General features: G+C 42.7%; 2 protein-coding genes across 2 annotated transcripts in view; one reads left to right on the forward strand and one right to left on the reverse strand.

Annotated features, from left to right (window-relative positions):
- ptch2 (patched 2) overlaps nucleotides 1-16164 on the reverse strand; it is a 31028-nt gene extending 14864 nt beyond the window's left edge. The window contains exons 1-8 of the mRNA XM_069718364.1: nucleotides 15678-16164; nucleotides 13886-14078; nucleotides 4159-4348; nucleotides 3993-4062; nucleotides 3806-3897; nucleotides 1308-1416; nucleotides 1111-1197; nucleotides 870-991 (exon numbers count right to left, since the gene is read on the reverse strand). Coding sequence (XP_069574465.1) covers nucleotides 870-991; nucleotides 1111-1197; nucleotides 1308-1416; nucleotides 3806-3897; nucleotides 3993-4062; nucleotides 4159-4348; nucleotides 13886-14078; nucleotides 15678-15824 — 1010 coding nt within the window. The 5' untranslated portion in view covers nucleotides 15825-16164. The remainder of the gene's footprint in view (nucleotides 1-869; nucleotides 992-1110; nucleotides 1198-1307; nucleotides 1417-3805; nucleotides 3898-3992; nucleotides 4063-4158; nucleotides 4349-13885; nucleotides 14079-15677) is intronic.
- A 519-nt stretch (nucleotides 16165-16683) lies between these two features.
- The window catches only part of tnn (tenascin N), a 169000-nt gene continuing 159030 nt past the window's right edge, over nucleotides 16684-26653 (forward strand). The window contains exon 1 of the mRNA XM_069718332.1: nucleotides 16684-16700. The gene's annotated coding sequence lies outside the window, so the exon portion shown is untranslated. The remainder of the gene's footprint in view (nucleotides 16701-26653) is intronic.

The following is a 26653-nucleotide window of genomic DNA, read 5'->3' on the forward strand; positions in this document are numbered from 1 at the left end:
TATGAATGGCTAAAGGCAGGTGCCGTCTCTTCTAGGATTTGTCCGCTTGCCTGCCTGCCTGTCTCTCTGCCAATGTAAACAACTAAAAGCAGGTGTTATCTAGTCTGTCTGCCGGTCTCCAGGCTGCGATCCCAGATGTCCTCAGGTTTTCTTGGCAAGTAGCAGTGGCGCTCAAATTGTAAGAGAAATGATCATAAATCACGTCCAAGAGTAAGTGTGGCTCTTGCAGATGGGACTGGAATCCTCTTTCATTCAAGGCTCTGTTGGGCCCGCGTGGGTCTTGATCTGGGCTGCGACCCAATGCTGTCACTCCATTTGTATTGGCCATGCTTTTAAATCCAGTTGAAGCCAATAGGAAAAATGAACGCTCTGGAGATCGTCTTATAAAGAGACTTGGATGAGCTTCAGATAAATGTGAATTTGAGTGTTTTTCCGCAACAAATGTATAGCCGGGTAGGTGGGGGGCTTCATGTGATTGTCAATCATCTTTAATTGGCTTATCCTGGACAGGGGTCATGCAGGAAAGTGATCCCACTCCGTATGAGGCATTCCTAGCATGTGTGTGTGTGGAGTTATTAGGGTTACATGGATTCGGCAGCAGACTGGCTGCCTGCTTGGCTGGTGGTGGTCACGTCACATCATTACTATTTCATCCTCTAATCAGACAAGAGCAGCAGACTTATAACACAAAATCGCCTAAAACTGCAGCGTCTGATCGTTTCAATACACACACACACACACACACACACACACACACACACACACACACACACACACACACACACACACACACACACACACACACACACACACACACACACACACACACACACACACACACACACACACACACACACACACACACACACCTCAGCAGAGCATCTTGGCTGTTCTTGACCCGCCCTCCCAGGATGAGCTCCTCCTGCCAGTGCATGAACTTCCGGCTGAAACCATGGCAACCCCCCTGGAGACGCCCAGCAATGTCAGGACTCTGAAGGGACAAGCAGCAGAATAATGTGTTAGGTGTTTCTAGTAGAGTGCTACTTTTGTCTCCCTCCAATGTCTTATTGTGTATAATCATTGGAGTTGCATTCGTAAATGAGAGTTTACCTCTCCTTGTTCCTTGTTGGGTGCACTGAGGGGGCAGTCGGGGTCGGACGGGTCTAGACATGGCCTGTTCATGTAGGCATGTCCCACCTAAGCAATCAAACAATATTACAAAAGTCTCAGGATAAAGAACAAGTAGCTGAGTAGACAAGAAAGTGTTTTGTTTAGTAGATAAATCAGTGTGTATTTCTGGGACTCACCTGAGCTTTGTCCAACATCTCCTTAAATCCTTCCAGTGAGGTGAACTGACTCAGTTCCTCCATCAGCTTGACAGGGTCAAGTTTCTTCCACTGGATATCTGGCATACCCCTGCAGAGCAAAGACATACTCGCGTTGATCACCAACGCCAAACCTTTTCGACAATGACGTCACAATTTAGACAAGAAAGTGTCAAATAACTTTTATCACACTGGCTTTACACTTCTGCTAATCTTTACTTTGAGCAGGAAAACATGGAGTTCAGTTTCTCTCTCGTTTCTTTGTGGTGCCGAGCTACGCAGGAGGCTCGCTACAGATACAGGATAAAATAGCGTTTATTATCCTGTTTCACGCTGCCACAATGCCCAGGGAAAAGGCACGGTGGCTGCCTGCTCACTTTCATTCCTCAATGCCCTGCACTGAGTCATAACAATTACCTCTGTCTGCAAAACATCTTGATAAGGAGGGAGAGAACTGGAGAGAGAATGGAAGGGAGGCGGTGGGAAAAGAGGTGAGGCATGTGGGGAGAAGGAAAGGTGGAGCTTTCACTGTATTTGTTGGGTGACAAATAACCTATTAGTGAGCCTCACCTGTAAAACCACCTTCTTTCTTAGTGTGAATTTGTGATTTTCTCGTGCATATACTTGCTGAAGGAAATGCTGCCTTCATGTCTTGACCTATAAGTTAGTATGAATCTGTGACCTGTCTTTATACAAAAGAAAATGAACCAATTCATTTGAATATTTTGGATTCAAATTTTACATCAAATGTGGCCTTTAGATGCACTACACCAAGCTTAAGGTAAAAAAAAAAAAAAAAAAAGCTTTCCCAATATCATGAGAAAATATGCTTCACCCATATACACAACGGAGAAATAAAATTTTCCCCGAAAATATATTGAACATTATTATTATTGAAGTATGATTTGTTGTTGGGAAGATTTTGTGGTTCAGTTTTGTGACAACAGACAGAAAGAAAGGGATATAAAAGAATCCAGAAGTATCTTAATTCCAGGCTCAATCTCCCTCCAATGGCTCATGAAGAGAGTTCCTCTCTTATTCCCACATACCAGGGTCCCTTTAGCAGCTAGTTGCAAAGACACTCCTTTATCAGCTAGTTTTTGCTTGACTGAACCAGGCCCTGGCCCTTTTGTTTTTTCATAGATTGCTGCTTTTTGTTCTCCCAAGTTTTTTTTTTTCTCCTCTCGCTCTCTCACTCACTCACTCACTCTTCCTCACTCTCTTCCCTAATCTGCCTCTCTCCCTCTTCCCCTTCCTCCCTCTCTATCACACTATTTTGGATTTTAGTTTTTTTTTTACATTTAAAACAGGGTTGAAGCAGAAGCTGACTAAAGAGACACTGCCCTCAGTGACCACCACAAGTTCCGTTTAATTGCACATGAAAAGTGCATAAAAATAAATAACAACAGATGTTGAACGTCTTTGAGTGAGTTAAAGGAAAACTTGGTAAGATGTATGAATCATCAAAGACCCCTGTCTCCCTCTCTGGTGCTTCGCTTTCACACAAGCCAACTGGGAGATGCTAAGAATGGGAAACTTGTTTGTTTCTGTATGTGCATGGCTTGTCATGAAACATACTGCTGTCAGCTGAGACAAATGTATAAACAAATAATTTCATTGCAAAGAAACATCTGCTATGATCTAAACTATCTTTTATATACCAAGTACTCAATTGAAATATCACTTCTGACGACAAAAAAAGAGATCCCTTTCAGTGACTCAATTTCTCAAGAGAACTTTGTCCCCCAAAAAAAGGAGAGGAAAAAAAACTTGAATCTGCAAATGCCCAAATACGCCCAGACTCCACTGTTAACTGTCTTGTAGCCTCTCTCTGTCCTTCTCCAGGGACTTGAGGCTTGAATACTGCCCATTTTATTTGTTGGACAACTTGGGAGCTGGGAGCCCGGGGCATTACCATGAGAATGCCGAGTGTTAGCCGTGAGCTGACAAAGCCGGCCCCCCTCCCTCCTCCGGGGCCCCTGCACTGATGGACACTCACTCGTAAACTGAAAGAATGCTTACCATTGTCTGACCCAAAGGGCTCCCCTGCCACCACCACCACCACCACCACCGCCGCCACCCCCGCCGCCCTCCGTTCTACCAACCCTCCGTTCTACCGACCCACCACCCAGTTGCTGCTCCAGCCATCTCCTCTCTCTCCATCCCTCCCTCGCTCACTGAATCTCTCCCTAACTTTCTCTCTTTGAATTTATCTGTCAGGACACCCCCCCTCCAGTCCCACTCTGGGCCCTAAAAGAACTCTATTACTGACCACCGCTGTCAGTCACAGCACCCACTGACAGACTACTGAAAGCCCAACTGTATGTCTTCATCCAGCATGTGTTAAAAGTTATGGACCCCTCCAAAAGCTCTGCTCGGATCAGATGGAAGCAATGACAGCAGAGGGAGAGCCAAGGCCTTCTCTGAAATGTTTTAATGTGCAAAGAAATGTATGTTGGGTCAAATATTCCAAGACTTACGGTAAATAGGCATACCCTCCCTGTAGTTTGGCCCCTTCCCAAAAACAGTCCAATGGGGTGATTATCATACAGGGGAATAGCTTGTCAATCATCTGGGATCAGGAAATAGAAAGGAAGAATGATTAAACATAAGAAAGCAAGCAAAAAGGTACATAAAGAAATCTTTTTTTTTTTTTTGTTAACTTACCCGTTCGATCATGACATTTTCTATAATAGGAACTCCGGATTTATAGCATATTTTATTAAGGTCCCATGATCTAGGAGAAAGAAAATGAATTCAAAATTAATAATTTTACTGCGGACACAAGCATAAATGTGGAAAACGTCTTGCATCGTGTTCGATGTCTACTTACTTTCCAAACAGCGACACCTGTACCTTGCTGGCAGACAGGGCGGCTTCCATGTGGACCAGCAAAGCTTCCTGGGTAAGAATATTTGTGCCCTCTTCTTTGGGGGTCTGGATAAGCATCTGTGAGGTAAATACTGACTCCTCTCCCTGCTTCTCCCTGGTGTAGCGAAGCTCTGTGCTTACCCGACTGCCAGCTAGAAAACAAAGAAGGAAGAAGAGAAATGAATTGCAAATTCAAGATAGATAGATAGACTTTCCTCAATGCAAATAAAATAACACGCGCACATTAGTATCCTACAACAAAGCGAGTTTCATGCGTACATATGCACGCACATTTATACAGGAACACACACATATTTTGACCAACGCCCTTGGCCTTGCCAGTGTTGGTTTTGAAGGCACTTCACACAAGCTAGTGTCTGGCCAAGAGAAATGAGTAATACAGCTTCTCATTGGCTCCCTCTGTGAAACAGATGTGCCCTGTTAGTTAGCAAAACCAGCTTTGTGATGCCCCAAAAACCCTCTACTGCTTTGCTCAGGGCAGCAGATATGGACATTTTTGAACTCGTGACAAAGGATTAGATGGACACTTGACTTGCTATACTTGATCTATAAATCCTGTGTGTCCACCTTTGAGGTAGTTTTGAGAAGAGAAGAGAAGAGAAGAGAAGAGAAGAGAAGAGAAGAGAAGAGAAGAGAAGAGAAGAGAAGAGAAGAGAGAGAGAGAGAGAGAGAAGAGAGAGAGAGAGAGAGAGAGAGAGAGAGAGAGAGAGAGAGAGAGAAGAGAAGAGAAGAGAAGAGAAGAGAAGAGAAGAGAAGAGAAGAGAAGAGAAGAGAAGAGAAGAGGTGGAAGTGTTGTTGACATGGCGTGCAGAAGTTGCGACCAAAAGATATCAAAATGGATACAAAGAAAGATCTATAAATTCATGAAGAAAGAAATATGGATGTCAGCAGTGGTGATGAGCAAAAAGGACTTCAAAAAAAGGAAAAAAAAAACCAGAGAGAGAGAGAGAGAGAGAGAGAGCTATGTTGCACTGTGCGGTAGACCCCAGCCCCCTAATTACAGGAGGTTGCCCTGAAAAGAGTTTGCCAGCCGGGGGGATCTGTGCCTGTGCCAAGTGGACATGAAACATGCCGCGCTGGATCACAGAGGGCCCGTCTGCCCCTCTCACTGTCCCACTACATGACAACCCCAGAGAGAGGACGAGAGCGAGGGGAGGGGAGGAAAGAGCAAGGTGGGGGAAGTTTAGAAACGAGGGCTTCCACCTTCTTAATTCTAAATTTTCATCATTCTGTTACCAACATTCACTGCGCTGCACTCAGTCCTTGCTTCACCACTTTGAGCATCTACTCCTTTTAACCCTCTTGCATCTGTCTTTCTCTCCATTTGTATCCCGCTTTCGGTCTTTCTCTCTTTCCCTCACGCTCTCTGCACCTCCCCCAGCCTGGAACAGGCTCCTATAATTGATGGGGAGAAAAGAAAAAACAAACTATTCAGCCTACGCCGCAAAAGTGTGAGATCAGGTTAGAACTCTGGGCCCTGGAGACACAGTCCAATATTTCTCGGCTTTGCTTTCAAGGCTTTAATTACCTTTGCAGGGGCTTGAGAATATCAGGTCACCCTGTTTATTTGCTGTCATTGGTGTCTGGCTTGGGGTCTCCCAAAAAGAAAACACCTAAAAAATGGGACATGTTCTTGTTGGATATCCTTTGCACATCTGGCCACACAAAACTTATAAAATCAATGTATTTATAAAGCCTTTATTCTGAGGGAAACCAGACCAAAAAAGAAAAAAGTTAAATAAGTGTTTTCATAAGTACTTTTTGGAGACTTTTGAGGTTGACAAAAAGAGGTTGGAGTCTGGAGTATACTGAACTTTTATTAAATCATTGTCACACTTGGTGTAAAAACAAACAGTCACTACATGTAGAGTTCCCCATGACTCCACTTAGTTTCCTTCCCACACAGATTTCCAATCAAAAAAGGCTACTACAAAATGGAACCCTTTCCGTTTGTGGACCTCTTTGACATCTGTTAAACCTTTTTTGACATTTCGTATGTTAACCTCTGCAGCGTGGGGTTTTGATCCCAACAGGAACTGGGTGGCTCGGAGAGACTCTGGCTCTGTAATTACAGGCCTCCTGAAGTAAATTATAGCTATTTGTGTCTCGTTCCTCCCATCTGGACCACCCAGGCAGCCAGTCCTCTCTCTCCTCTCCCTCTTTCTCGCCTTCTCTCTTCAACCCCTGGTCCGGCCCCAACAACCCAACTCTGAGCTTCACAACCGCTCTGCTCAGCTCACCGCTCATTCCGTAAGGAACCTTTCTTTCTCTACATTTATCCCTGTGTCCTTCTTTCTCCTCTCCTTTTCCTCCCTCTTTCTCTCTTTCTGACTCTGTCTTCCTTTTTCTCACTCTTTTTTTTTCAATTCCCCCAACCCTGTCCCTCCACTCAGCCTGCGCTTCACACAGCCTTAAAGAGACAGTTCCCGGAAATTTTCCCACACTGGGAAGAAAGCGCCTTTGAGTGTGGAAACTGGGGGTTTTAACACCCCAGCGGCTGGTAATTTTATTACATGAGCAATTTTGAAACATGAAATATTAGTCCGTGTTTGGCAACACGATCAAAAATGAAACTACAAAAAAGGGAAATTAATACAAATGATCACAACTCGATCTAAATCATCAGTTTTTCTGGATGTTTTCGAGAAACTCGATCAACATCCTACAAATTTGAGCAAACAACTCGACTCTGTTGGGTGCAACATGTGAATTCATTTACTAGCTTCACCACTAAAAGCACTTTCACAACAGTTACGACATTGGGAAAGCGGAAAGCAAGGGAAAATGTCATAACAAGCCCTGACACGGTTTCATGGCCGTGGGTGCACAAATACAACGTTTGGATAAATGTGTGTTCATGTGCCTGCATGTGTGTGTGTGTGTGTGTGTGTGTGTGTGTGTGTGTGTGTGTGTGTGTGTGTGTGTGTGTGTGTGTGTGTGTGTGTGTGTGTGTGTGTGTGTGTGTGTGCACCAGTGTGAACACTGGACTCTGTCTCCACTAACCTCAGTCATTTCCTCCCCACCTGACCCTTCCGTCCCCAAAAGCTGAACACCCAGAATCCCCTAACTCAGTGAAATATGTGCGGCTTCTCACATCTGGCTTCCAGGATGAGCCAAGACTACCTTTAAAGTGCTGGCGTTTCTATTCTATTCTGTTCTATTCTATTCTGTTCTGTTCTGTCTTCGTGGCTTACAGGCCTAGTCCCAGTTCCAGGCCATGCTAGGTCAGACTAGGCCGCCTTCAAAGTTCAGTGTGGTAGATTAGCTGGATTAGGGGGCCTCTGAAAGGCCCCACGCTGCTATGGAGGAAGACCCAAGACGAAGAGGGCTGAAAGTGACATGTATGCTTTTACTTGTTATGTAGTACGTTGGATGTTTTTCCTGATTTACACAGCATGACGACATGAGAACAGCTATTTTCTGCACAACACTCCCTTTGATAAAATATAGATTTAAAGGGGGGATCTAGAGCTCTAACCACAATAGAGTAGCAACAATGTTTTTCAGAGAGTTTTTCTTTGGCTGCCATCTCCTACCTATCATTTACTTTCCTTTACCAACCGTTCTTTTTTCAAAACAGAGGTCCTTTAGTTCTTTAGATTTTCATTAAAGGAGCCAAATGAGAAATTCATTCTCTTGGCCTGGTACCCAGCATCCCAAAAACCCTCTTGGTCCTTTTGTCACATGTGGACCCACCAGAATCAGGACTATGCCCCACTTTGGGTCCTCAGCCCAGCCCTGCCCTATGGCATTCCCTAGCCAGGGCACCGCCTAAAGCAGGCTGCCCCCAGCAGATGGGCCGTTCCTCCATACAATCCTTCAGTACAGCTCCACACTGAATGCAAACTCTTTTGTCATTCAACCCTTCAATTTCTTTCAGATGTTTCCCAACAAACAGCAGAATAAAATAAAGAGGGAACGTTTTTTTTTTTTTTTTTTCCGTTTTTTTTTCTCACAACAAAAGCAAATGAACCAAAACTTTCCCAGCCTATAAAACAATGTCGGAGTCGGCTGTGGGAGGGTGAGGCAGGGGACAAGAAAGAGAAGCTGGCACTTGCTATCTTACCTATAGAAATACAGTGTATCTGTTCATCAATCGTCAAAGACAGCTGTATTATTTCACGAAATAATCCAATCAATGCATGAACACAAGAAAACTAAATGATCAGTTTCAGCCTGTTTAAACACTGCAGCTCCACCATCACGACAAATCAACCACCCTGAGATCCCACCTTAAAAACTGTATAAAAAGCAAAAAAACAACATGAAAAATCAGTTTCACTTACATTCTATTCAGATGTGCCAGTGGTGTTAGCCACCACACATAAATTTCCACCAGAGTTGGCATTTAGGCACTTTCTATTTCCATATGTATAGGCTTGCCTCTGCTAATTATGCTAATCATGGGCAGTGTTGGCCACTGTGAAAAATAGTCACATTAGACACTCCACTGACCGCTAATACTGCTTAATGTGTGGTTGAAACATACATTCATCCTCGCCTGAAAGGCAAAATTTTTCCACGTTGCTGGTCTCATTCAGATGAGAAATGAATTTATTGAGCCCAAGAACCTTTTTTTTTTTCCCTCCCAAGTACCAAGAAAATGTTCAGTCTCTTTCTCCATCTCTCTCTCCCTTTACTTTTTATACTTTCATGGAGTAAAGACAGAGGCAAATGGTGCAAACTCTAAGGTGACTGGTGTCGCTTTATATCGCTCAGACCAGAGACAAAGGTTGCTCTTCAGTGAAGAGAGAAAGGGTGCCACACTATACTGATTGAGATTTTATTATCCCATTTTCGGTTGCATTTCAGCCTTTCTAAGGATATTGCATTCAATGTAGCAAAGAGTCTGACAGTCCAGAGCCCTTTCTATAAAAGCTTTGGCACCAAACTAACAGGAAGAATGTATGTTTTATGTTATCACTGTAAACCTTTGAAACTCAGCCAACAAATACAAGAGAAACTTTAGTTTTATGACCATAAAATTGATGCTTTAAAAAGATAGGTAGAGCGCAGATTTTCTGTTTCCTGCATAGTGGAAGTAAAAGCCATGTGTCTGTCATATGCACATGCATCCAAAGTTGCTCAGTGTGTGTTTATTTGTTGGGGGGTGGTCTTGGTCTGTCTGTTGAAGAGTGTGTGTGTGTGTGTGTGTGTGTGTGTGTGTGTGTGTGTGTGTGTGTGTGTGTGTGTGTGTGTGTGTGTGTGTGTGTGTGTGTGTGTGTGTGTGTGTGTGTTGGGGGGATGCTGAGAACGGGGATGGAATGAGGTAGACTTGGATTGAAGGATGGAAGGAAGGGGGTGAAATAAACATTTAGAAGTGACCCAGGTTGACTTTGGTCTTGTTTGTTCTCTCTACCAGTGAGGTCTCGGGCCCTGAACGCTGGGAGTTTATTTATCTAGCTGGGGCACCACCGCGCACTATTCACCTCCAATAATGCCTCATAGAGCTCCCTTTCTCTATCTGAACTGGGGCGCTGTGTGCACTCCAATGAATTATAGCATTTACCTGCTGCGCCGCTCTGAGGTTTGTTTAGAGAAACTGCTCCAAACGCTGAAATGCCCACGTGTGCATTTGCTCATTGACACAATCTCTGGAGGTTTTCTTTTTTCTCATCCAGACTCTCTTTTTCTCTCTTTTAATCGATGTATTTCTTGGTCACTTGATATCACTTATAGCTAAGCTTGCTCGTATCTATGCATTCATACTGTGTGGACTGTGCATGGTCTTTACCTTCCTCTTTCCTATCATCTTTCTGCATGGCCTTTTTTATTGGACATGTGGTGCGACTGCTATCTGGATGGGCCCCGTCTCACTACACTCGTATTTAGACAGCTTGGGTCTGTGTACATGTCTGTCATGCTTCACCTAAACTCTGCCAAGAAAGATGAGTTTAGTTAATGTCAAGATAAACACCAGCACTTTTACATGCGGCCCGTTTCTGTTTCTTTCCTCTCGTTCCAAACAAGCTTTTCAAGTGGGGCTTTGTGAAGGGAGAACAATCTGAGCTGAAGAAGTCTTACCATTGGATACACGACTTAAAACAGTCATCCAAACACAGTGCAAATAAAGAAAATCCTTAGTTTCAAAGATTTTAGCACAAATTTCCCGCTTGAAAAGGCAGCCTCTCAAAAACAAGCTCCCTCACGACACTTAATGGTGAAATAAAGACGTGCATGAGACAGTCTCACACTTGAAGTTTGTTCAAGTGAGACAGGCAAAAACAGCAGCGAAAAGAGATGTGAGACAACCATAAACCTTCCAGCCTGTTCCTGCCCCAACCCCCCCCATTGTCTCCTCTCATCCCTGTCTTCTTCCTGCACCTAGTTTTATGATCCTGCTCTTTTCTGCTAGTGGACAATACAGACTGGGTCACAAGTTGCCCAGGTCACACCAACTCTCACACTCTCAAGTGTGGACAAGCTGTATCACCAGTGAAGAGTAGTACAATGTACATATGTTTACAATGTGCAAACCTTTATAAAAAAATTTAAAAAAAAAAGGTTTTAGAAATTGTTAGATTCAAGAAAAATAATATAATTCAAGCACTTTTGTTGCTTTTGAATGAATACCATTAGAGAAACATCTGCAGTGTTCATTTATCTGGTGTCACCCTCAGGCCTCAGTAACACTACAAAAAAAAAGACCTGTATGAGTAATTTAAGGTAATTTAATGGGTGATGTCTGTCTCAGATTCTCTCAGAGAGACAGAGCAGTAAACCAGAAATAGTTCTTAATCCCTTTGTCAGACAAAACACCCTGATGCAGTGGCTTTTATTCTCACCTACACAGGTGTGAGGACTGAAGGCGGGATTAATCCTTCTACTTAGAAGTTGTATGTTCACGTTGCCAAGTCATGCCAAGAATCCTTAAATCAAACAAAAATGATATAAACAAAGGATGCCATGTCAGCATACTGTTTGCTCAGGAAGGTATTTATGAGTTGCACAAAAACTAACTTTTCCAGTCTTCCACTCTGTCTCTCTCTGTCTACTCTTTCTAGACACAGACTGCACTGCTGTGCTCTGCTTCATGGTGTTTTGGTCGTGTAGGAGGGAGGAAGCAATTAAAAAAGCCCTGGTGGCCTGACTTCACAGAGCAGGCAGACAGACAGGTAGAAATATAAACAGACACACACAAAGCGCAGGCAGACAGACTGGAACATGGTCAGGAACTGGAGGCGGGCAGACAGACGGGTCCGGCAAGCTGCACACACACTGAAGGTGACAAAGATGACAAGTGGATGTGTTTGTGTATGTGTGAAAACTGTGGGGGTAGCCTCCAGTATGAATATATGATGGGAAGCATATGCTCCTAACACACACACACACACACACACACACACACACACACACACACACACACACACACACACACACACACACACACACACACACACACACACACACACACACACACACACACACACACACACACACACACACAGTTTGGTGGCAGAGTGTTAACACATACGGTGTCAATTCACAGCTAGTTCATTCTGAACAAATTACAAGTGGAAAATTATAATGTAATGTGGATGAACTGTTTCATATGCTTACTCCAAATGTGAGGGAAATGACTTACATGTTTACATTAGATGTGAAATTTCTTTTTAAATTAAGATACATTGACAAAAAACATCCAATAAAATGATGCAGAAAAATAGTTTGAGTTCCTCAATATGAACTCCGCTGTCCTATTAGCGAGCATAGAATTCCTCCTTCTTGTGCTCTGGCTCATGTGCAATGGTGCAAATGTGTGTGTGTGTGTGTGTGTGTGTGTGTGTGTGTGTGTGTGTGTGTGTGTGTGTGTGTGTGTGTGTGTGTGTGTGTGTGTGTGTGTGTGTGTGTGTGTGTGTGTGTGTGTGTGTGTGTTTTTCTGTGTTCCTGTGTGTGCGAGAGAGAGACAGAGGGAGAACTAACCTCTCCTTGTTACCGAACCACTTTACTCTCCATTGAGGCCCTAGCAGCTTTGTCAATGGGCTATTGGTGGAAACAAGGCAGGCAGAAACTTTAGAAACATGGCCACGGCCTCTTAAAGGCACAGCATTCCTTTTCAGCCCCCCTGGTTCAACTCTCTGAATCCCACAGCAAAACAACTGGCACACAAACATCTAAACATCTCCTTAAAGAGATTGCTTGGCCAATTAACTCAAGAGGTAATCCTGAAGCTTTACACAAACCAGAATGAAACCAAAGCAAGTGGACACAGTGTAAATTCAAACTCTTGTTCCTTGTTTTTGATTTGGATTCAGTCTTTTTCCTTCCAACCTAAAGCTCCAAATTTCAGTGACTACATTAACAGAGATTTTTTTTTTTTTTTTTTTTTTTTTTAAATTGTGCATGATCGAGGAACTTATTTGAATTTCTATCAAAATGAAACACACCACCTCCCTTGACACCAGCGGTGTGTGTGATTCTTCCGACACCTCCACACAGGTCCTGTGGGAGCCGCCTGTTCCTGTCCTCTAGTGACATGGTGGGCTTAAAAAAAAAACCTATAGGGTCTGTTTATATTCACCAACTGCTGTGGCGCTTTTAGAGCGTGCAAAACAGGTGGGTAAACTTCAGCTGCATTCACTTATATTTTTCCTCTTGTGAGGAGGAGAGAAGGAGGAGGGAGGGGGTAGGGAGGTGGTGCCTGCTTGCCTGCCTGCCTGCTTGCCTCTTGTTGAATGGAATCCAAGAATAGTTAGGGACCACACAGGGAGCTGAGGGGGGAGGGGTCAGAGCCCTCAAAGATGGCTAACCATTCACACAGTCCATCTGCTGCGGGGATCAGCCCCGGCACTGAAAGCCTGGGGGTTTAAAAGGAATTTGGCCAGTGTGAAAAACCAAATAAAGCTGCCTCTGCCCCTGAAAATGTACCGATAACCCAAAACCTAAAAAGTACAGAGGGAAGGAAACAGACAAGCGCTGTCACATGTAGAGGAGATGAAGAGCGTCACAAACACAGTCATGGCTGTGGGACAAGTAAAAGTGTGCGTTCTGTATGACGAGAAGAGCGAGAGCATTTTAAGAGCAGAAGTGTCAGAGATGTGTTTGGGTTTCTCAGGTAAAGACTTACTAACTGACATCCACAACAACAAAATACAGCAGGACACAACATATTCCCATCCATGCGCAGGCAGGAGAGAGAGACATAAACTACTATACACAAGAAAGTTAAATGTGTCTATGAGTTAACTGGCGCTTGTATTCATGTCAGGTAGTGGTATAAGAAATTTATAAACGTGTTGATAATTTGAACTTTCAGCCACCAAAAATAAAAATACACAACTTCAGAAAAACTCCCACAAATTCTAAACCCTGCTCTCCAGAAGGTTTCAGCCAGGCAAGCCAGTCTGTCACTGAACACCTAGTGCCCTCCCATGGCACTGTGATGACACTAACATGGCCACCCTGCATCTTCCCACCAGCCACTATTGTCATTCAAAGTCTGGTTGAACCAGTGGGAAAGAACTATGACTGTGAGCTGAGCTTTCTGAACCTTAAAGTCCAGTGAACTCACAGAATGAAGGTTTACCTGCAGAATCAGTGACAACACCAGACACTGGTGCAAACTGAACAGATTAAATTAAGTGTTTGTGTTGCTGCTTCACAACTGACACAAACACTACAAGACTGAGCAACACACTGTATCAAAGTATCAAGTATCTTAAACTCACCTTCCACCCATAGCTGTTCAATGTTCGTTTCGATGGCTGCGACTCGGAGTCCCACAGACAGAGCCCCGAATACTAAGAGTCCAATAAAGAGGACCTTCCCACAGTGCCTCTGGATGTGGCAGCCCAGAGAGAACAGGAAGGCCTGGAACCTCGCCCGGACCCACAGAGGAGCTTTCTGACCTACAGCCTTACCCTGGAAGCAGGAGAGAGGGCGAGAAAAGAACATCATCGTTAATATTATGTTACCAAATGAACAATGTATCGCTGCCCAAATGTCCAAAAAGGCAGGTTCCACATCTTGTATCTTTGTCTGTGACTCTAGTGTAAAGACTTAAGCCAGATGTGAAGAGCACAGTGACAGCCAAGACATTTGATGAGACATACGGAAGAAATATTTGCATAAAATAGCATGACACTTTGTTTAAAATGGAGCCAGGTTAAGGTGCTAACACGCTACCCACAGATTTCATTCTGTTCCGATCTGTGTATGCTGACTCCTGACTTCAAGTCCATCGCCTGATCTCAGTCCAGAGAAGATCTCCGCTGACACCCCACATTTAAGATTTTAAATGGCACAGAGGTGGCGAGAAGTTTTGTTAATAACAAGCTTATTTGGAGAGAAGGTTTCCTATTGGATTTACATTTTGACTTTACAAAAGATAAATAAGAGCTGACCAAGCATCATTTTCATACAGAAATGACCATGACTTAAGAGAGGTTACAGTAACATTGAAAGTTAAGATCACAGATTTTAAATCTGTACTGTCTTACTGAAAAGGCGTCTATGTTAGACACTTTAAACTCTGGTCCATGCTGAGTAAACAATACACAGTTACATCTGTAAGCGATCTACTATTAGAAAATAACATTAGTAATCTGCCTAACTTTTGTTTTATCATTACACGTCTGCATGACAGAAAACGAATACACCCCACAACTACAATTGTTTACAAATACAGTTTCTGCTGATACATAATACACTGTGCTTTCTGCATTCTATATTTTTTTCTTATCTTTTTTCAATACAACTGTCTGTCTATACTTTGGTGTGAACCACTGTCCCTGTGCCACAAATGTCACTGCTGCAGAGGACATTGCTCTGGTGTTGTGGTTTCTCTCAGCAGTGCTGAAACACGTCCAAGCATCCGGGCGGTCCAAAGATGCTTTGTCAGATCAAACTCAATCAGTGAATTCCTTTACAGGACCCACCACATTTCCAAACAGACCCCGGGCCAGCAGTGCGCTCTCCGCTGGCTGCAACAAAGCCAAAAAACACGCACAACACGGCCGGGATATGAGAACAAGCCCTCACTCACTGCCTCACGGTTGCTTTAACAACACAAATGAATGAGAAGCCGAGGTCCATTCAAATAAACAGCAATGTTAACATGCTGCCAAACAAGAAGATTGTTACGTTGTTATCACTTTATTCCAAAGGGTTCCCAAACTGTCACGCAAGCTCAGACTTATATTGTCCCAGTAACTATAAAGTATTTATCTCGAAATCAATCTCTTATGACACTTTCTATGTTACTCTCTTAAATGTTAAACAGTTAAACTGCACTAATCCTGGTTTCGCTGTCGTCTCCCTCAGGGAGCCCCGGTGGTCCCCGGACCCCAGTTTGGGAGCCGCTGCTTCAGTCTACCCGACATTCCCACATGCGCCCTCAAATCACGATTAGATAGCGGCTAAATAAAAAGCTGCCTTTGAAGACTTCTCATTCACATTTGCCGACTGAATGAAAGCTGCCTTCACAGCAAGTCCACTCTAGACTGCGAGCAATTGTATCACCTTTGAGATCTGTTTAAGTGCGAAAGCAGCGTGGCAGTAGCTGGGTCTCCGGAGTAGGTCTGGGTTCGCAGGCGGTTGGGAGCGCGTATAACTCGGGGGTAAATCTCCAAAGACGTCGACCCCAGGGACCCCGCGGTCCGAGGCCATAGTCCAAAGAGGGTGAACGGGACGCAGAGCGAAGCGACGCAGAATCGGTGCGAGTTCAGAAAAAGCGACAATAATCCAACATAGAAGTGGAGCGCATCCAGCACCGCCGGCGACAAATTAGAAGAACGTTTTCTAGTCTTCCCTGGAGCCAAACAAGTCTCGAAACTCCATCCCAACATTATGCGCCGAAATCCGTATAGATCCTTCAGTCTTCATTCGTCCCGATAGTTTGTGAAACGACGTCTCAGAGAGGAGTAGTAGTAGCTGTAGTAGTAGTAGTAGTAGTAGTAGTAGTAGTAGTAGTAGCCTATGTCTGAGCCGTCCGTGTCAAGTCTAACTCCGATCTCGTAGCGGTAACATTTGGAGAAGTTCGCCTCTCGGCAAATCCTGAAAAGGGAGGTTTGATGGAAAAGTGCTCCGGCTCCCATTGGCCAAGGAAGAGGCAAATTACTTTGCAAACATCGCCTATTATTAGCTGCTAAGCAACAGCTCACCAAAGTGGAGAGAGAGGGGGACCACCCAGGCTGCTGCTGCCTGGGCTGGAGGGAGGGGAGGGGAGGGGAGGAGGACGGGGAGGGGTGGGGTGGGGAGGGAGGGAGGGAGAGAGGAACTCTTTCAATAAACTCTGCACAGCCGCGCGCGCATACGCACACATACATGCGCGCGCGCGCGCACACTCACGGTCACAGCTTGCTGCCTGCCCGACTCACTTGCTCTCTGAACATTATTCCCAGTGGCCTGGCCCTCCAGTTTGTAGACGCAATCGCACATGCCATCTATTGATATAACAGTGACAGTCATGCACGCACACAATTTTGCGTGCTTTTCTGTTTCATCAGCTAAGGCCAATCGGTAAAAGAAAAAAAAAAAAGAAAAGTTAATTCCCCTTTTTTTTTTTCTTCTTTTTTAGAGGAGAATGTAAACGTGTGATTAATTTTTTTTGTGTGGGGGAATTACAGATCTTTCAACACTTTTCATATCACTCCAGGACATCTCATGTTCGAGCCCCACATTTGTTACAGAACACCCAAAGAAGACATTTTTTACCCTCTGGAGGCTTTGCTGTGAGTGCAGTTTGTCATAGGCAGCTGTGTGTGTGTGAAGAAGTGCGTAGCGTGTAGGTCCTTAGCTCTAACAGCTGTAACCTCATCTCTTGTGGCCAAAAGCTTCTAAAAGTAGGTTAATAGGCCTTCTTACATACTGTATAACCTCACACTCCTGTAAAATCATGCTTAAACAACTGGAAGAATTGCATATTTACAATGCGTCTTTTTCATCGATTCAGTGTGGTTCAGTGACAGCATTATCTCCATTTCTTGACCTGTATGATTTCATGAGCTCAAAGAAAAAAAAGGAAGAGAGGGAGAGAGGGAGAGAGGGAGGGAGGGAGAGAGAGAGAGAGAGAGAGGAGAGAGAAAGAGAAAGAGAGAGAAAGAAAGAAAGAGAGAAAGAAAGAAAGAAAGAAAGAAAGAAAGAAAGAAAGAAAGAAAGAAAGAAAGAAAGAAAGAAAGAAAGAAAGAAAGATACTGCTCTCATCTCTTGAAAAAAAAAAAAAAAAACAAGTTAGGGGTGTCTTGATGGTTTTTCTAATGTGTGCCCCCCACTGGCCCTACTCATGACTGTATGGGGGTGAAGAACAAACACTTCACCAAATTAAACAGTCGTTCTCCACCTAAACACCAACCTGTGCCGCCGTGTGGAACATTTGTCAGGTGGCTGGTGCTAATTTGAGGCCCCTTCGGGTGACTGTAAAACAATCTGAAGCTGACGTAAAGCAATTCCGATGGACGAGATGGCGCTATGAGCTGCGACATGTGAAGTCAGGGCGGGTTTGATCAGTGTCACAGCTTGCTGCTGAGCTGTTATGTCTGTCACCACTGTTTACATGACATCTACACCAAGAGAGGGAGGAGAGGGAGAAGAGGATTCGTGGTAATGATATATCACAGGGGTTGGATCGTATGTGCCGGGTGGTGCATCATACAGACAGAAAAAGCATAATGAAAAGATACTGTCAAGTTTTCACTTTTGCAACTATAATGCCATAAGCAAACAAAAAAGTTATGCGAGGAGCCATATTTATCTGTGTAATAATAATAAGATACTTACATACAGACTTCTTATTTACCTAAAACTAAATTGCAAATTGCGTACTCTGTCTGAAATTAATTTTATGTCAATTTAGGATCATCTCTGTTTTTTTGACGTTTTTTTTCAAAAGCATTTCCACATTTTTCTTGCAGTACCAAAGCAAATAGGTTGGAAATGGTACAATTTATAAATGATCTGCAATGTTTATGGTGGGTTTAGCGGTATGGGTACGGATGTGGGGTTTTGAATGTTGGAGACTTATAAATGAAACATTTTAAAGGCGCAGACTAAATAATTACAGCTTCTATCATAGATGTTAATACGTTTTTGGTATGGTAGTCACAATGTTTTACACGAGCGTGTATGTAAACATCTGTGGGGTAACTATTGTACAGCATCTAAAAGGCAGCAGTATTTTTTTTTAAGACAAAACATATAGTGTGACATGAAATATGTGTAAAAGTGCCAAAAAGAAAAAGACTATTTCATGAACACGCCACGCTTATTTTTTTTAAATTTCGGACAAGCATCCAAAACAGCAGGGTCCAATACGAGCTAACTTATGTGATTTATCACAAAATTTAGGCCTTTTCCCTCTTTCAATATCACTTCCTCGACAATCATTTAAAAGACTCTGGATATAGAATTGATTACTGCCGCTGCTACAACTACAAACAGTAATAGTTCTAATCGCAAACAAATGATCAAGTGTAGCAACAAATTGTTTTATCATATACCCCTGAAACTCTTGTGCCCAGCTCAACTGACAAAACAATTAATAACTTAAGATGAATTTGGAAAGTAACTATTTTAAAAAGCTTCCTCATTATTTATTAACTTTAAAACTGTCTTTTATCATGAATTAATCATTCATTAATTCTCACTGTCAATTAACGAACTCAATGATGGAAGATTTAAGATTTTCAAAACCACACACACGTAACGTCTTAGTTCTGCTTCTTCGTTGTACATAAATGAGTGTGGACAGAAATGGGTGATATTATGTTTTAGGATTAGATCTTACGCAAGTTTGCTCATTTTTGGAGTCTTAAATGTCTAAAAGAGATAAAACTGAAGTCTTGTTGTTCTGTTGCAGAGCCATTATTTAGAAAAAAAAACAGGATATATTTACTGCCTGTATTAGCGTATCTATTGACTTGACATGCAGGATCATGGGATATTGCTGTCCAGGTCTCATTTACCACTACTCTCCGCAGAAGTTCACTGATACACCGACTCATCCATCTGTCCAAATGGTGGTGAACGTACGCTCTCCATAACCCACTCACGTTTCCAGGGTGGCACTGGCCGGCCTGTTTTTCCACTTTGCTGGAACTGGGTACGGTTTGCCTGGACTGGGTTGGGTCGGGTTGAGTGGTGGAGGGAAACAGGCAGCTGGAAATGGGAGCTAATGTGGAATGTGAGGAATTGGGTTGTGTGGTAGGGGGCCCCTTCAAGCCTAACAAACTCAGGGAGGTCCGAGGCCTGGTCTGGAGGCCTTGGATAAATAAACCATCTGAGATGACCATGCGCTGTGCAGATATCTGCCATCACACCTCCCCGGCCTCCAAACACAAACCGCCCAAGCCCTCTCTCTCCTTCCTTCACCTCTGCACGTCCTTTGTCCCTTCTTCCTGTTTTAATCATCTCCCCTGTATCATCTTCCCGACTTGTGTCTCCTCTACTCTTCTGTTTCTATCAGATTTTTTTCTTAACACCTTCCACTGTTTCATCTGGTACTCTAGTCCTGCACTTCCCTCTCTCCCCCCCCCCTGTCTCCATTACTCCATTTCATCTCTCCCCAGTGACTCCATCCATCCAGCCGTTCATCCATGCATGGCTGGCTGTCCGTCCGGGGTTCTGTATGTGCTATAGGCAGAGCTACGGAACTGGTCTAGCACTCAGCCGTCTCATAACAGCAGAAACGCTGGGTGTTCAGGCCCAGAAAGTGTTTATTTTTTAAGACGGAGGCTGCGAGGCGGCTCACTACCGCATTTCTCCTGTTTTTCTCATGAGAAATAAGTAAAGGCAGAGGGGAGTTTACAAGAAAGAGACAGTTAAACCCAACAGAAGTTCTGCTAATAGCCAGCAAAAAAGCTACAACAACAAACTGGTGTAAATATAGTCATCCAAGGAAAGAGTGAGGGCTTGATATGGTTCACAAAGCTGTACTATCGTTTGAGAGTTATGGGAAACTGAAAGAAGTGGATCTTTTACTTGAAACGAAGTCCCAAAAGAGTAACTTAGCTGATTTGATATGGCAATGAGAATGCCTACAATACATGAGTGATCCTAAAACACTTTATAGTATACTGAAAGATGGTAAATGTTGCTGTTTCTTCTGAAAATCCATACAGATTATATGGAACTGACATGAAAATCATATTTTTTCCTTCAGTATAAGTAAAAGTTATCTTTTAAAGCCATCCTCTATCTGATTTTAGAGGTGACTAAATCATTCAAAAGTTAACTAAAATTATCCACAGAGTGGGAAGAAGTAAAAGTGGTAACATTTTGTCAAAGACGTCCGTATTGTGTTGCAGAGAAATCTCCTGAATTCAGCATGCTGACCAGTTAGCTATATACTGTACATGCAGTTTAGACCAGTTACAGTAGCTGTATGTGATGAGCTCAATGAGCTCGTCCAGCTATCGACCAAACTGAGGCTACTTTATGTAGAAAACTGCATAAAGAAATTATTTTTTAAAGGTCTGGTTTAAAGTTAAAGGCCACAGTCCAATTATACAAACACTAAGCAATCAGGAGGGGTATTGAGTGGATGTGATGATAATAATTTTTTACCCTTTCATAACACTGTGTATACTTTTATATGTGCGAGGCCAATTTACAATACATCTATCATGCAAACCTCTTCAAAGCATAAAGCAACAGAACATCACATCTTGCTCTTAAAAAAACAAAACGGAGACATAAATAAATCCCTGAAGAATCATAAACACATTTCAGGTCAAGTCTTATAAAATTAACAAATTCTTTTAATGACAAACAAACAACATATTTGGCTATGGGTCAGTCAAATAGAAAAATAAAGCTCTTTAAAAGACACTAAGAGTGGCAAACTAAAAAAAAAAAAAAAAAAAAAAACTGTACAGTTCAGTTATTCAACAGTTTCATGTCAAGAGTTTGATTTAAAATGTACGAAGTCACTTTTTGTTGGGAAACCCCATGAGAGGTATTTCAGTTTTACTAGTCTATAATTTACACAAGTTTCCCAGATATCAGTGAAAAGGCACAAAGTTGCCCGGTGGCAAAGAGACACTTTCTGCATTGAGCACCTCTGTCAGTCTGAGAGCAGAGTCGAAGCTGCCACCCACGGTCTCACACAAGATTAATTATGATAATGCATTTCTTTACCCCTTTGTCATCGTAATGAATGGTTGCCTTTCTGGGGGAAAACACACAGAACACAGAGAGAGAAAGAGAAACACACTTTTCTTTAAGTCTTTGTTTGTGAGGTTGTAACAGAGGTATTGTCAGACGCAGCTAGCAGGTGGTGGTAATGCAAACTCAGACCTGCAGCTTTAAAATATAGCACAGAGCCTCGCAAGAGTGAGCGTGCACATGGATGTCTATGTGAGCAAACATGGCTGAAGTTTTTCACAAAACAGGGCGGCACTATTGTTGCTCATCAGAAAAGCTCCCATCTAAAGATTTTGAGCCAACAAACAACTGCGTCCTGACATGCAAATATCACCTTAAGACTTGTGTATATCAAACAGGAATAACATCTCGAACAGCTTACACTGCAGTAGTCGCTACATTTTAAACATTTCCTCTGTGTTTCTGAGCTCATTTTGCAGCTTTGATGTGAAATTGAACCGAATTAAGGGGTTTTAAGTGGGAGTGAGTGCAGTAAAATTACAGTGCAGCAAAAGTTAATTGAAAGTTTGAGGCCGATTTAAATGATTTGAAACAGCCTGTCTGTTTGTAGGTCCAGCTGTAGATGTTATAAACACTGACTAATGAGATTAGAAAGAAAAGAGCACCTGAGGGTGGAAAGCAGGTCAATGCTTTGATTATTACTGTGATTTTACTGATCCCAATTAACCACCCACTCAATGTTGAGGTAATTAGCCGGGTGGCTCCACAGTGACAGACAGCAATATCTGGCTTATAGTGTGTGTGTGTGTGTGTGTGTGTGTGTGTGTGTGTGTGTGTGTGTGTGTGTGTGTGTGTGTGTGTGTGTGTGTGTGTGTGTGTGTGTGTGTCTAAGACATGTCACCGAGGTTGTTATCCCATACAGGGAATCTTTGTCTCCACACACTCTTTGTTGGCTAAGCAACATAAGCAACTCTTCCATCTAAAGCTTGTAAAAAAGGGTGTTTGTGTGTGCGTATATATATTCAGTCGTTTATTTTAGAGATGGGGTGGTGTTAGTGTGTCTGTATGTGTGTGTTTGGTGCTGGTGGGGTGTGTGTGTGTGGGGTGGGGTGGGGGTGTGTGTGTGGGGTGGTGGGGTGGTGGCATCTTGAAAGGTAGTGTGTGGAAAAAAAAAAAAAAAAAAAAAAGGGAGGGAGGAAATTCATTTGTGGTCAGAGAACACAGAAGACAAATTGAGGAAGTGTTGTGCTAATGTGTAGGGGTCAGCAGCAAACACACGCAGGTTTCTGACTGACTGCCACTTGGGTGGCCTGCTCTCTCTCTCTCTCTCTCTGTCTCTCTCTCTCTGTCTGTCTCTTGCTCACCCACAATCAGCCCTCAAGCCATGAAGCCACCCATCTACTCAGCCAACCCCCCCAACGCAGAGCTCAAACTCCACCCCACCTCTCCGTGCATCTGTGTATAACTATGTATCACACATTTGTCTCGACCATACATCCGATCCATCTGTCTCGCAGTGTGGTTCTTTATATTATATTTCCCCCTTTAGCGCTCAGCAGCAGCAAAAGAGAGACTTCATGAATTGGCAGTGGATGTCTCAGAAGTCAGCAAAGTTTTCCTCTTTTTTTTATTATTTTTTTTTTTTTTACCCTTATTCAGCTTTAAGACAGAATTTACACGAGAGACTCACAGAATGTCTAATGTAAATTCCCTATAAACTTGTACCAACTCTTTCTTGAAGCTAATGTTTAAACTGAAAAAAAGAAGAAAAAAAAACTTCAGTTGCAACATTCATCAGATCGGAATGTCTTAATGAAATAATTAATTTTATTTGCGATCGTCACAGCTCCAACATATTTGGTATCTTTGGAAGCTTTGGGATCTCCATTAAAGGTTGTAATGACTGAATCACAGACAGGCCTAAGAAGTTTTAATGTTGTTTGTTTCTTCCAGGTGAAAAAGAATATAGTAAAAGAAACACAGCAGGTCAAACAAGAGTGTTTCAGTGCTCATTTTCATAAATTAAAGCTGAGGAAACTCAAATATTTTCTTCCTAACTTGGATCTAATTTAGTCTGAATAATCCAGACTTTACTTCTCATTGCAACATCTTCTTCAGTAGAAAGCTGCTTCTATAAAAGAAGGTGCCAGTCATACATTCGCATTATTAAGAGTGACTGGAACACTGCTTCCTGAAAAACAGAGCAAAAAAAATGACACTTTGAGCACAATGTTTGCATCCATTTGATATTTTTTTCTTCCATTGTATTCAAGTGGTGGGAAGTTAGCCCATGAAATTAATCTTTAACTTTGCTGTTCCATTTCACTACAGGTAAGTGGGACAATGTGCTGTTAGTGCTTTGGGTGAACGAACTCGTTAAACTACAAAGGACCAGACAGACATATTTTATTACATAAATCTGTGTTTTGGAAGAACTTAAGACACATAACATGTCACTACCGCATGTCCAGAAGTGTCAAATAATGCATTTATCTTGACTAAAAGCATCAAATGTTGACAGCTATTTGAATCTTCCCCAACCAGATTTGAGTCGTTTCCCAGACTCTGAAAAAAACTGATGAAAACCAGTGTGTGGAACTCCAGACCTCCAACAACTTTATGATTCACTCTGCACACAGACCCAAAAAAGTACACATCTCACACCCAACAATCAGACCCAAACAATTTTTGGCCTTGAAATATAAACCTTATTTAATAATACGGCAGATTTCATCTCTGTTAAAACAAATCTTGTGGACAAATGTGCTGCCAGCAAAACGGTCAACTGATGATAATCTGTGCATACAAATGTTTTATTTTACAGATCAGAGCTTTTATCATTACATGGATTTGTTTGGGACGCATAATTACATGAAGATCTTCTATAAAGATGTTAAAAAAAAAATTCCACGAGGCTACAAAACCAAAGACCAACAGACTGCCTGATATGTGGACTATGTCTTGACATCTCCTGATCTGCAACAGCCAACATGCACATTTGTGTAGCTGCATGCTCGCATTCACTCACAAGGGTGTTTTGGACGGCACCGATTCGTTTGCGTGACAGCGGATTAACAACGGTTGTTACACAGGTAAGCCTGCCCACACATGTGGACATACGCCAGCAAAGCACATGTGTGCTTCGAAGGCGGGTTCAGCCACGGTGGCGTTGCATTGATGGAACTCTGCAGTCTTTGTATAAATATACAAACCTCTACCTAAACACGCCCCGGCTGCCACGTCTCATCATGGTTAAAGAGAGAGGTCAGAGTGTCACACTGCTGAAAGGTTAACACAGCCGAGAAAAAGGGAACCTTAATAACTGTTGGTTTTATGGTTTTTAGCTCAAAACTCAGGTAACAAATGTGACCTTTCACCACAACATGTAGTCACTTCTGATACGTGATGAAACGGATAGAGCTTCCAAAGCAAGTCCCTTTAAAAAAAAAAAAAAAAATGACTGTATTTTCGAGAAAAAACTACGACGATAGAAAGATGTAAAAAGAGAACATATTTATCTGGACAAGTAGAAGTACACGATGTGACTGAAATAGTTGAAGGGGTAAAGGGAAAGCAATCTGGATATACAACTGCAAGAACTGTAGGTGAAAGGATGAAGTCATGAATTGTGCCATTTCAAAGAAACACCGCGTATAAAGATTAATACTAAAATATGACAGAGGTTGCTCACAGAAAAATGAACATAGGTAAGACAAAGGACATGGAAAAGTACTCAACTATAGTAAGTATTTCATTCTGTGGGCTGAAGCCACTTCTGTAGTGAACACCGTGTGAAGAAGACAATTAGGAGGTTTGGTCTAAAAGCCCAAATAAAGAATACCATTTCATCAAAAGAAAAATGACTCCTTGATTTGCATCACAATCTCCAGCCTAGGTTCATCTGTCCTGGTTTACAATACAGAGAAAGAGAGAGAGAGAGAGAGAGAGAGAGAGAGAGAGAGAGAGAGAGAGAGAGAGAGAGAGAGAGAGAGAGAGAGAGAGAGAGAGAGAGAGAGAGAGAGAGAGAGAGAGAGAGAGAGAGAGAGAGAGAGAGAGAGAGAGAGAGAGAGAGAGAGAGAGAGAGAGAGAGAGAGAGAGAGAGAGAGAGAGAGAGAAAGTCAGATTAAATGCTCTACTCAAGTTATCAGAAAGGTTGACGGCATTTCAATTTTCTTTTTACAAAGAGCTACGAGGTGAGACTACAAACCACTTCATACTAACCATCATCGTTGTTGGACCGCCTCGAAAACGACATGCTTCGTCTCATGGGGCTACCCATCAATAAAACTTGTTCGAATCCCAGCATATTCAACTGTCAGTATAGAATATGTATTTGGTACTATAAAACCTAAGAGGGAAAAAAAATGTTGTTACTCATACTCATGTTTTGTATTTCCAAGATCATCTCAATTCATTTTTAGCAGCTTCTTTGTGGCCTTTTCTCAAAAATCAGCTGCATTTAGTGTGAATAGAATACTGTCTGGTTTGACTCATCTGGTCACTTCATGTTAACGTCATCAGGGTTATTTTTTATTTTTAACACATACTATAAAGCCACTCTGTATAAAATCAGTAAAGTTCCTCTTTAAGAGTGAAACTGTGCAGCCAAAAGGAGATTTCCGCTCAAAGGATGCTATATCTTAAAATATAATCCTCAAGAATCCTTCAGAAAGCTGTACTTCAAAGTGTTAGAGAATACAAACATTTTGAGGGTTCGTGACTTATGCTTTATTCTATGTATTTTAGTACTGGAAATATAAACAATTATAAAGTACAAAGAATCAATTGTCGTCGTTATTTTTGAAAGGGTAACTCTAAAAACATGTCAGCGTAGGGGGACTAATAAGCAAACAAGTCTGTCTAAAATACAGTAAAGAGGGAAGACAACGCAACATCATAATCTTTCTCCTACACGCAGCAAAATCACATAATCCGGCCACAAGAGACAGTCTTAATGTCTCATGCGAGGCCACAGACACAATGGGAAACAGAGGACAGTAAATCTCACACGCACACGCACACGCAAAGCATCCCTGCAGACATCCCCGTCCTCATCCTCTTCAAACCTGTAATTTTACGAAAACTCGACTGAGGGAATGCAATAAATCTTGCGACAGCAAAGGGAGCAGAAAGGGGAAGAGGAGAGGGAAAAAAGAAAGAAAGGGAGTCAGGCGTGAGTCAGTTTCCTCCTCGGCTGTGTTCGTGAGTGTGTGTGTGTGTGTGTGTGTGTGTGTGTGTGTGTGTGTGTGTGTGTGTGTGTGTGTGTGTGTGTGTGTGTGTGAGGGCGGGGTGTCGGTGTTAACTGATACAGGATCAAGCTGGGTGGTCCGGGGCCTACACATACACCATTTTTGTGTACAAATAAACTTAACCCCCCCCCCCCCACGCCATTGTGG

Source organism: Brachyistius frenatus, unplaced genomic scaffold, assembly GCF_029030835.1.
Source record: "Brachyistius frenatus isolate BFR_SWC_R1_liver_20210118 unplaced genomic scaffold, ASM2903083v1 Contig_190, whole genome shotgun sequence".
NCBI lineage: Eukaryota > Metazoa > Chordata > Actinopteri > Embiotocidae > Brachyistius > Brachyistius frenatus.